Source organism: Parasteatoda tepidariorum, chromosome 2, assembly GCF_982258835.1.
Source record: "Parasteatoda tepidariorum strain Cologne lab strain chromosome 2, Ptep-v5.0, whole genome shotgun sequence".
Lineage (NCBI taxonomy): Eukaryota > Metazoa > Arthropoda > Arachnida > Araneae > Theridiidae > Parasteatoda > Parasteatoda tepidariorum.
Window position 1 is genome coordinate 23,947,948 of NC_141756.1, and position 12,675 is coordinate 23,960,622.

The 12,675-nt window shown below is 29.3% G+C and overlaps 1 protein-coding gene across 5 annotated transcripts in view; it reads left to right on the top strand.

Annotated features, from left to right (window-relative positions):
* Positions 1–12,675, top strand: part of LOC107455284 (uncharacterized) — a 79,318-nt gene that overhangs the window by 54,751 nt on the left and 11,892 nt on the right. For 4 of the 5 annotated variants that reach the window (XM_043046951.3, XM_043046950.3, XM_043046952.3 and 1 more), the window contains exon 7: positions 2,776–2,848. In XM_043046951.3, the coding sequence (XP_042902885.2) occupies positions 2,776–2,848 (73 nt within the window). The remainder of the gene's footprint in view (positions 1–2,775; positions 2,849–12,675) is intronic. The other variant, XM_087157019.1, reaches the window with a different exon arrangement.

Genomic DNA, 12,675 nt, shown 5'->3' on the forward strand with positions numbered 1-12,675 from the left:
GAGCTAAATATTTTTCTGTTAGAAAATTTAATTTCTTTAAAAAATCACAATAGATTTAAATTTTGTATCTTTGGACGTTAAACCCATTAGCTGGATGCTTGTGCTGTTGCTTCCTTCACCCCATCCCCCACCGCAAGCCACTAAACATGTTAATTAACATATATCAGAGCAAATATTTGCACTGATATATGTTAATTTTATACGGCGATATCTTTTGATTAACTTGGCAACTAATTATGAAATTTCGTAAGAAAACATCTGGTTTTCTGTACAAAATGCTGCAAACTGTACATTTCTCTCTCCTTCTTTTTTTATATTTTCAAATCGTCGGCTATTTCTGGGGAATCTTGAAAGAGAAGAAAAATTAAGAAAAAAAATTCGAATTTTATTATATTTAACAGGTTGTATAAAGTTTCCATGACCTCGTAACTCGATTTTTGCTTCAAATCTTAACCTCCCCCTAATTTCGATTAATTTAATTTAAAAACAATGTGGAAAAGTCCTATATATTTATTTCTGAAACAACGTTGGATTTGTTCTTGAAGATTTTTTTTTCCAACCGGACCTTGAAACCTAAATGGGCCTCATTATCAGATCAAATAAGTTTACTGCTTATTTCGCGGAAATATGATATGGAGATATGGATATTTTATAGACTTATTTTTTTCAACAACAATGCAAAGCGCTATTTGCTCTAAATGCTTATTTGATGTAAGTTAAAAAGAGTAAGTTAAAAGATTTAAAAAGAGGAAGAGTACTGTTATTCATTCTCCATGACTGTTATCGTTCATTCTGTTATGGCAGAAAAATGAATAATTCTATATAACCCAGAAGACTATAATCTTAAACATAGATATTAGAGATTTAATTTAAATTTTCATCTGGATCTAATTATAAATCTGAATCTTTTAAAAGTGGAACTGGAAGTTATTAAACCTGTAGCTTACGCTTAGAAAACTGGTATAAATTTTTTCTTAAAGTTTTAGAAATATTTCCTTTTATTTGAGTATACATTAAATTATTTGTTTGACTTCTAATTTTTATTTTAATTTTTAAAAGTCAATGGCTAAATTTTATCATCGTATTGAAAGATAAATAAGACGATCACGATGGTTTATCGTTTATCTGAAATAATTTAGATTGCTATCACAACGTAGTCATGATACTTAAATGTTCAGTTAAACAAGGCAAAATGACTTGCACTACAAGTTTTTTTTTCTTTTACGAGTAAGTTACAGCCCTAGTGAAAGTGAAATGACCGTAGCGGGAAAAAAAGGAACAATTTTGTCTAGTGTTCTAAATATGTAGTATAGATAGATATACCGTAGAATTATGTTTACGTTTGAATAATTAATATTTTGTTGTAAGCAAAAAAGTCTAAAGACTTCTTTTTTTCTATAAAAACTAAGAATCTATCTTCTTATTTTTCCCTGCACTATAAACAAGCAAAATGAAGTAACCCCTGTCCCTCCCCCCAACTTAAAGAATAATAGATTACTAATAGTAAAAAAAATTCTTACATACAAATTTATAATTAAATATGCATTTGTTTTTTTTTTCAATTTTAGTCAACATTTTAATTTTAAAAACAAATTATGCAGAATTTTAAAGCTAATTTGTGTAATTTTAATAAAATATTTGTACTTGGCATCTTTGTTTCTTCCATAAATAGTAGGAAATTTTACCACCTATTTTTTTTCAAGCATTATTATTATTAATTTTAGGAAGAAATCTTACATGCATTCTATTATTTTGTCCTATTCTACATTGCCTCTTGGGAGTCCTGCCCTACTACATTTTCAGAACCATTGAATTACTCTATAGATTTGCTTAGATTATTTTAGGTCTCAATGAATAAGATACAGCATGTTATTAAGGTTTTTTTTAATGTACGTAATTTGTAATTATAAACATATTAAAAATTAGTTATGGCGTTTAAAATTCAAAACAAACCTCCATGTGAAGGATATGTGGGTTAGTTTGAAAGAAAGCAGCCTTATACGAAGGCGAGATTGCTCAGATATAGCTAAAAAATTACCTTATCATAAAAACACGATTCAAAATTACTCGGATGCGTTAAGATTTTTTTCCTATATTTATCTTATTAAAATTAATTTTATTAAACATTTTGTTGAGGTTATTTTGTACTTCGAAATAGTGAAACGAATTTTCTGTTGTAGTTTGTGCTAATTCTGATTATAGCATCCTATTATATTTTTTAAAACTATTTTTAATGTAGTCGTAATGTTTTTAATGTGACTACATTATAAATAACTATAAAATACCAAGTTTCTCCAGTGTCAGCTAATAATGTATCAATATTTAGAATTTTTGTCAAAAATTAAGTATAGCAGTATGTGCATTCGGGTTCCCAACTTAATTTTTATTAAAAGGAGAAAGAAAAAAAAACGCTATCGAAATCTAACGAACCACTTCTGAATAAAGTGGAACTGATATCAAAACTAGTTTGGTTGCCGGAAGAAACAGGGAATAGTTGAAAGGTTTTCATTAGATACATTTCTAACTTTCATCCGTCACTTAAACTGGTTTCAATGTTTTCAATCCTATTTTCCTCATTAGTGATTCGTGAGATTTCGATAGCTTTTTTGTTTCTTACTCGCTCAAACAATAACTTGAAGATCCCTGACGTGACTGATTTTTATTTCATTTTTCATTAGGATTCGTAAAATATGCATTTAAGTCGGTGAATATCACAGCATAGATTTTATAAAAACAAGTTTATTATTTTAATAAAAAAATAAATTTTTCTTTCAGCAGTTTTTCTATTTCTCAACAAAAATATCAAAATGAGAAGGGAGATGGAGAAGTCAAGGATAATACGAGAGAGGTTAGTATAAATAAAATGGTTTATTATCTATTTTGTAAGGAACCTTATATGCCATCAAAAAAAAAATATGCCATCTAATTTCTTTTCTCCCATTGGTAACAATAAGCTGAAACAAACTAAGTTAATACGTTGGGCAGAAAAATTGTTCTTCGAAACCAGTGTTTCCCAAAGTGTGGTATGCGTACCCCCAGGGGTATGGGAACAGTTTAGCGGGGGTACGCGTTCTTATGCGAAATATCTTGCAACAAACGAAAATTTCAAAGAATTTTATTTAAAAACAAAGCTAGCCATGAAAATTTACGATTACGTATTTTTCTATTGGCTATTTTTTGCAGAGTTAACAGTTAATAATTAGTAGTGTCAACAGCCAGTTGTGATTTTCAACTTTTGTGCAATTTTTTTATAGTAAAAGTTTGTAATAAATTCTATTTATTTTGATTATTTTTATAAAATATAATTTTTATCCTTCTTGAAAAATAAACATGATGAGTGTTTTTAAGCATCATTCTGTCTGCAAATGCAAAATATGTATCCAGTTTTAACAGAAAAAGTTGTGAAATATATTTTGCCTTTTCCTACTTCATATTTATGTGAAGTCGCTTTTTCAGCTTTCGTGGACATTAATTCGAAAAAGAAACAGATTATTGTACGTGGAATCGCATCTCAGACTAAAATTGACCACAAGAGAAACAAATTATGATAAACTGTTATCACAGCAAAAACAATATCATCCTTCTCGCTGATGCAAATAAACTTATTAACACAACTTTATATCAAAGCATAAAAATAAACATATTTTTAAAAAAATACATTAATTTTTTTTATTAGTGGTACGCAGCATTACAAAAAATTTAGAAGGGGTACACAAAAGTTGTAAGTTTGGGAAACACTGTTCTAAACGAACTATGTAATATGTTTGATTTGTCGCTTTAATGTATGTAGATTACATAATAATTTAGAACGTTTTGAAGTTTTAATTAACAGAGAAGAATTGGGCGTTTCAATGAGGCAGAATAGAATCAGCGTAGATTGGGCAGAAATGCCTCCGAAATAAATGCAGGTCATTCTAGGGGAGATCTTTTAATTAAATCTGTTCCTGGTTGGTAGGGCGCTAGGCCCATGTCCAAGAGGTTGTGGGTTCGATCCCCGCCGGCCGAAGACTCCATGTGTAGTAAATGGTGACTGATGCACGTTAAATGTGTCGAGTCGCAAAGTCCTGCATGTTCTCATAACAAATTAATACCTCTGGGGGTAATGATTCAGGAGTTTCCTTGTCTTCTAGATTGGCTCAAAATTACAAGGCTACGGAGTTGAACATTAGTAGTCGTAAACCCAAAATTGGGTAGGCTGTTCAACGACGGATATAAAATTAAAATATACAATTCTTATTGAAGTATCAGCAGCCTACAACTCAACTCTACAATAGTTGTATATTTTGATTAGACATGTTGTAATTCGAATTTTGATTAGGTTTCCAAAATTATTGTAAATATCGTAATTAAAGCGTTTTCCTTTCATAAAATTCCATAGTATTTATTACGAATCTTTTAACAATTCTGTTCCTGCAAGCCACCACGGCTCAGGGGATAGAGCATTCGCCTCCCAATGAGTGACCCGGGTTCGATCCCAACGATAGCTGGTCGATTCGATTTTCGCACCGGCTCGCACCGACCACAGTGCTGACGTGAAATATTCTCAGTGGTAGACTGATAACGGGTTAGAGTTCTCTTGCCTTCAGGGTAACCGTGGGAGGTACCAGTGGTTTTCCTCTGCATGTAACTGAAATGCGGATTAGTTCCATCAAAAAGTCCTCTACTAAGGGAAATTTCTCCCAATACTTGATCCAGGAGTTCCCTTGCCTTCTGGATTAGGTTAGAAATTATAAGGCTACGGAGTTGAACATTAGTAGTCCTAAATCCCAAATTTGGCTAAGGTGTTTTACGGTTATAAAGTAAAATAAAATTATGTTCCTGCTGTATTCCTAAACTCTTAAATTTACAATTGTATAAGCTGGAAAATTCTATAATTTTTAGGATAGCCCACTATTATGTCCCTTATAATGAATGACATTGCTCGCCCTCTAAAACTTTCCATTTTAATCCTGTTATATTACCTCATTAAATGTTTTTTTTTTCTTTTCGTTTTTCAACCCATTTCTTTGGTTTCCACGTATTTTACTAGTTTCTGCTAGAATAAAGGACTTCAAACTGTTTCGTCACCTAACTAATCGTTGTGAATTATCTGTTGCATAATTTTAGTACTTTATTTTAAAAAAGAGAACTACAATTCATACAAACATATTCTTGGAATAGTATCACATGTATCATTCCTGGATTAGTGTCCAATAAACGAGCGAAACAGTCCGAAAGAAAGAGCGAAATCAACTGGACTTAACCTAGCAGGAGACGATGGTTCATTGTATAAATATATAAAAAATCCGTGAAACAAAATTAAATCTATGAACAAAATCAATTTAATCATTATGTTTACTTCAAAAAATTGACCTTTTTTAGTTGGTTGCAAGTTTCAGTCTTTTAAAATGTTTTAACGTCCTAAACGTAATAAAAGTATACAATTATTTAAATATAATTGTTCGGAAAAAATTGTTTTTAGACATAAATATTGTTTTTAATGTTATTTTTTTTGCGAAATCGGAAACTGTTATATTTGTTTAATTTTTTCTCTTAAAAATTTAATTTTTTTTTTTTTTTTACCGATTTTTTATTCACAGTGGCAGAAACATTTTATGTTTTCTTGGTTTAATGTAATTAATTTAATAAGAATTTGACCAGCTACTACGCATAGATTTTTAAATCAATGGAAAAGAAATTTCTTTTTGCTGACATTTGTTACCTTAACTTAGTTCAGGTAACTAAGTTAAGGTAAATTTGTTACCTTAACTTAGGGAAATAATTTACAAAATGGTAGTTAAATAATAATTAAAAAAGGAAGTAATTTTTAAAAATTAGGCTATTTTTCCAACATTCAACCGTTTGCACTATGTTACCTCTGATCAGACATGTAGACTTCTAAAGTTAAATTAAAATTTTTATATCTTAATAATTGGCAACAACAGTATCATGCATGTATCATATGTAAAAATTTTAATTATAATATTACATGTAATATTATGTAAAAATATTGTATTAAATAATTTAATATTCGCATTAGTTCAAACAGCATATTTCAGGGATGTAAACTGCTCGACTTTCCATAAAAAATTTTTTATGATAGTAAAAAGAAAAACTTGTAGAATAAAAGACCAATTTTATCAATTCATTAATCAGTTTCTCACGGTTTTTTTGTATTGAAGTGCAAAAAGTAACCTTACGCAGGAGTCTGTCCAGACATTTTACGAGAAGTCCATTTTTGTAAAATTGTGAAAAAATTACTCGTAATTTGTGAATATAAAATAAACGTCCTTCTTTTATGAATTTGTGCAAATAGGGTCCGGTTACTCCAAAAAAAATTTCAAGGAGTTTTTAAATTGTAAAGCGATGCGAGATTATGCTCAGCACTGTAAAATCATAATGAAAAAATTAAATTTTCAAAAATAAACAGCAATTGCTGCTTTTAAATTAGAGATGCAACATGCAAATAACTATTTGGTATTAGCCTATACTGCTGAACGCAGAATATTCATTTCGGACGAATAATGGAAGAAGCGTCTGCCGAAGACAAAACTTAATTCGTTTACATCCATCTTTCTTGTTTCCCCCCCTTGGAAGGGTTTATTCGATAACAAAACAATAATCAAGATAAACAAATTTGTGAAGGGTCCGATTACAAGATAAATTATTTTGTGAAGGGTCCGTTTTTAAGTTAAAATAATTTGTGAAATAATTTTTCGTTTTTATGAAAAGATATTTTGTAAAGGGTCCGTTAACGGACCCAAATTTCTTCTGAACAGACCCCTGTCTTATGGAAAAAGTGGTATCCTATATTAGATTGAGCTGTGTTAGCTCTGGAGATATAGCGTTGGCCTTCCAATGAGGTGATCAAGGTTCCAATCACAGCTATGACTAGTAGATATGAATTCCGTACCTGGCTCGAATTGACCACTAAGCTGACGTAAAATATCCCCAGTAGTAGACGGATTGTGGGTTAGAGTCCTCTTGCCGTGGGAAGCTTTCGTGGTTTTCTTTTCTATGTAACCCAAAGTTCCCTCAAAAGTTCTCCACGAAGGGTAGTTTCTCTCAATGCTTGATCCAGGCTTTCCATTGTTTTCTGGCTACGGTGGGGCTACGGTGGGGAACTTTGATACTCGTGCTCTCAAACTTGGGTCAGCTGTTCAATGACGTTCATAAGGTAAGATAAAATGTATTAAATTTAGTGGTCACTTTCTACTGTTAACCATCATTTCATTTCAAAGGGTCTCAGCTATCATTAAACTTGTTGGTTTAGTCACAAATACCAAAATTATTAAAAAACGATGGTGGTTGAATTTTTTTTAAAATTCTCTTATACAAATGATAATAATCTGTTATACAAATGATACATTTTTGGCGGAACGAATGGGAGTACATATATAAGTTGGCGACAATGAAATAGGGGAATAAGCATTTATTTCGGCGATTATTCTTTTCGAGGAACGTACTTACTAACTGTACAGAGTAGTCACACTTTGGGAAAAATTTAATAAATGGTAGACAAGAATGGGCTTTACAAACTGTTTTAAACTTATTTATTCCTGTTAAAAATATTTTTAAATTAAAGGAATATATAGGTGCTGAACAAATTTGGGAAGGGTCCGATTAAAAGATAAATTATTTTGTGAAGGGAACGTTTTTAAGTTAAAATATTTTATATAGAAACACTTTCATAACTCTATGCAAATAATCTATCTTTTGGCAAAATATATTTTGTGAGATTTCAAATGACGAAACTGTTAGCAGAATTTGAAAGATCATGTTTGAAGCTTTTAGAAATGGTGAAATTTAACAATAAAGAAATGTGTTTCTCTGAAAACCATTTACAACGTTTAGATTACTAGGTTGTTTTTTCCTTAAAAAAACCATGATCTGTTTATGTTATTTATTTTCTGTTTTTGTTTACACCAAAAAACAAAATCATAAATTGATTAGATGCTGCTCATGATCTGAGAATTCAACTGTCAGACATAAAATCTAAAACAATAATTGCTAAAAAAAAATAAATAAAAATTTTAAATTTTTTTTTTACAAAATAATTAGTTTTCTTTCTCGGTTAATGTGATCACAACTGCTAATGAAAGTTATTTCCAGAGTAAATGTTTCATCAAATGAAGGGAGAGGATTTAGGTTTCGTAGACGCAAAAAGTTGGAAACCTTTGGTCTGGATGACTTCGTTAAAACTGACCATACGAATTCCTAAAATGAAATTAAAGTAAATTTCCAATCGATTTATGGAAAGTTTGTCACCATTTTTTAAATTTTTCCAGACCGTAGTCCCCCTACTGTGTAGCGAAACTACAATAACTTGATAACTTTTTTTAAAATTTTCATGACCTTTTTCAACATTGAAAAATAAAATCACAATAAAGGGGACACTAAATGTTCAAAACAAGAAAGTGCAATTTTTGTTCGCCCCTTTTCAAATTTTAACTGAATATTGGTAGTATTAAAGTCTGTGTACAATGTTTCAGAAAAAAATAATAATTAGTTTTAAAGTTATATCTAAAAATATGACTTTTAATTGTTGATAATTGAAAAGGTCCCTGCGATCGAGTTTTATTATTATTTTTTTAACCCAAATACTTTGTTTATGGGTATTTAAATGAGTTTAAGTGGTTATGACAACCATATAAAAATATAATGTACCCAGGCATAGGCATTACTTTTTTATTTTGTAACTAAAAATTTCTTTAAAAAAAACGTTTAAATTATGTTGGTGCATTTAAAATTAAACAAGGTAGATCAAAGAGTGTCTGCATTTTTTTTAATAATAACTGGTACGCTGAGAACATTTTAGAAGTGAAGATCGAAAAATTCCATTAAGAGAAAAAGCAACTTCGTCAACGGGAACTACCTGTTGATGTACGGACATTTACAAATTCATTATCTCATAACTAGGTTAGAATAACTCTGATTTAAGTATGGTTCATTGCATATTACTAGTAGAATATGATTTTTTTTTTTTAAATTTCTAAAACCAAATAATGGATTTTTGAATGATTTTTGTCATTCTGAACGTCCAGTAGTGTTCCCTTACCCTTTACATATTCTTACATTATTATAAATATTTATATCTAATTTTGGTCAAAATCATTCAAAACCAATTTCCAACGGATGTTTCCGTCACTTTAAATATAAAATCTTTCTGAATAACCGGATAAGCTGACAGAAAAATAAATTTAAATATTTTTAAATTAAATTTTATACCTAATAGAGCTCTAGAACTTATGTATAATTAATTCATTTTATTAGTGAGTCAGAAAAAAAGGGCTAATTCAAAGCTTCAAGCGAATTCTTTTCTTATAAAAGAAACTAAATAGAAAAGCTCCTCAGAAACAGATGACCTTTATTTTGGCGTGCAGTTGGCGAAATCTCCTAACTTTCCTCGAATAGCAACCCTGTAATGGACATTAACAAAAGCTGAATGGCGATGAAATGATGACATGCTTGTTTTTTTCCACGATGTCGTTTCTCATAATAATTCAAACAACGTAGTTAAGCGAATAGTTGTTTTTATCTGTAAGATTCCGAAAAGATTCTTCGTGTTTAATTTGTAAAGAATCATGTCTCAAGTATCTCCACAATATATTCATTTCAAGACCAATCTGCTGTGTCATCGAGATGTATACAAACGTCTGGCGGACATGCGTAAGGTAAGGGAAATTTTTATTTGGAGAAAAAAAATAGAACCACGTGGTTCACGAAACTGGGCGTAACTCTGACTCGCCCCAACCAATTGATTTTAAGAAAAACTGGTCGATGATCAAAACGAAAGTTGTTTGATTCAAGTTTTTTTGTTGTTGTTATTTTCCACATTTATTATTCTATACGTTTTTTTTTTAAAATTCTTTTATTTTATTTTTTGCATTATTAATTTTCGTAGATATAATTAATCGTGTATGTACTTTAGTTTTGCTTCGTTTCATCAAATTATAACATTTAAAGTAGACAATTTTAAGAATAAATTTTTAAAATATAAAATTACCTATTTTTTGAATACTGAAAATGGGCGCCTATTTATGAGGGTTTGGAACAAGTCGACTGTTATTTCCAATTTGTATATTTTTGAAGCGAATAAGCTTTTAATCAAGTAATAAAATTACCCTGTTATATGGAAAAAATGATTTCGAAAGTGAATCACTTCGTTTTTATTTATTTTTAAAATAAATTATCATTGCAATTTTTTAGCAACTTTTTTTTTCTTTTATTGTTGTTATATTTTGTTTTTTATATTTCTTAATAAGCTTATCAATTTCATACTATCACTATATAAGGCCTCTATTTTATTATTTCCTCGGAATCAGGATCCTGATTGAACTTATTACGCTGCCAAAGCAGGAGTTCCGGCTTTTCACAATAGTTAAAATGATAATAAAATAACAATAAAATGCTTTTAAAAATATTTCCCAGTACTTAAAATCTTCACACCATGTTTATCAGCTCTTTTTCATACATCGTTAAATTATTTAACTTATCCTGATAATCAAAATCATTTTAAATCGAATGTTAACATACATTTTACTGCTATTTCATATTTTTTGAAAAGTCCGGCTGTAAGCCAGAAATGTTGGAATATTGGCAGGTTTGCACTTGTATAATGTTAAAAAAAAAAAATTTAAATATGAAGTTATTTGGCTCATTTTGAAGGATATTGTTCGCCAATGGTTATGGAGATTAAGGCTATTTTGTTGGACATGGATTTAAAATTTTCTGAATACGTATCGTTACTATGTTATTTTCTCATTGATTTAATGAGAGGTTTTGATAGGGTTTCTTTTTTTTTTTTCATCCTCAAATAATACTCCTAATTTAGGAGCATTTAATCGAGGAGTTTGCCCCAGGCAGGCATTCACAAGTATCTGTACGCCACTGCATTCCTAGCACAAAATGATTAACTTCACTTTTTCAGACATTTTAAATTTAAGTATTGAAACAATTGCCCTATTTGTAATAAATTTTTCAAATAATAAAGATTAACTCCTTAATGACAAAGTTTTTTTTTCCATTAAAAATTTAAATTATAAAGGGGTGGGTTGAATTCAAAAATTAATCTATTTCATTTCATCGCATTTTCATCATTTCGTTTTACGTTGTCATCAATTCGTCCAGTTGCACGGCTCAATTCTCTCACCAAAATTATAAAATTATTTCGATTCATAAGAGCGTGTTACTATTTATATTGAATAAAAATTTTAATACATTTTTATTCAAGAATTATCAAAATATACATATTTTAAAACATTTAAGTGTTGTTGATTTTAACATTTAATTGTTCTAAAAATATGAGAAAAAGCAGAAACTCGGAGAAATAGCTGTAAAACTTAATATTTTTATAACTTAGTAATTAATTATCACATTATTTTATGAATTATCTAAAAATATTGTACTATGTAATTTAAATGATTTAGTGTTGTTCCCGGGCGATAACGAAAACGGCTCCCTGAACTCGATTTGCACACAATTATAAAATTCATTAATACGAAGATAACTTTATTCAAAATTTATTATTATTTATTATTTTATTTTATAAAACTCAAAATAATTTTGTATGTAGAGGTATACAAATTTTTGCATCTTCTGAAGGAATGTAATTTTATGTGGCAAAATACAAAATTTGAACAAAATCGGTCGAATAGTTCCTTTGAAATCTTAGTTTCTCCGTTGTTAACACCAGGTAACCTTTTTTAATAAATTTTTCAGCACTTTAAGGACCCATTTTTTAAAAATTTAGCTTAATTAAAAAAAAAAAAAAACGAAAAATACATGGAATAATATTAATGGTAAAATTATGCTAATACCCATTTCTTTATATGTTGTACATTTATTTATTTCTGCTCTAAGCATTAGTTAAGGCAGTTTGTTCCATCTAATTACAGTAGCGAATATTTTATGGAATGAAAAACAATCTAAGATAAATTGGTTCAATATTTCTCTTGTCATAAAATTCAAGGCCGGTCTTTTATAAGAACGCGATTTTCATTTGATCACATGTTTCTCGAAATAAATTGGTGATTTCTTCGAATAAATTGACCAAGACGAAGAGAAACATTAAATCGATTTATTGTAAACGGAAAGGAAGTATTGAATCGTCATTTCATTTGTATTTGTAAAAACCTACATAAAATTCTAAAAGAATAATAAAATTATTCATTTATTTATATCAGGGATATGGCAGTTTTTATTTGTTTATTCATCAAAATAATAAAGATTTTAAATTAAAAAACTGGCTAATAAAGAACAAATCTCGGACTTATTACTATTTTATGATTTTATTAGCCATGAATATTTAGAGCAGCGGTACCCAATTTTTTTCGGTTGCAAAACCCTAAATGATCGACCTTCTTTTAGCAGAACCCTGAGATATAAAAGAAATTTCTTTAGCAATCGTGAAAAATATTAATCAACTAAATACCATAATTTAATTTAAAAATATTTAACTAATTAAAATTTTACTTATTATTTTGAAAATATTTAATGAATATGTAGTTTTCACATTCACTAGTCTTGAAATTGAATTACTAGTAATATGTCAGACAGTTTAAGTTAAAGGCCTAAAGTGGCATCTAGTCTAGTTCATAATTTGATTTTATTGCATGCATAAACTGAAAATGAGTGAGCTGAAATTCTGTATTCATCTATGAAATGAAAAGGAGCAGCGGTGGCTCAGGGGATAGA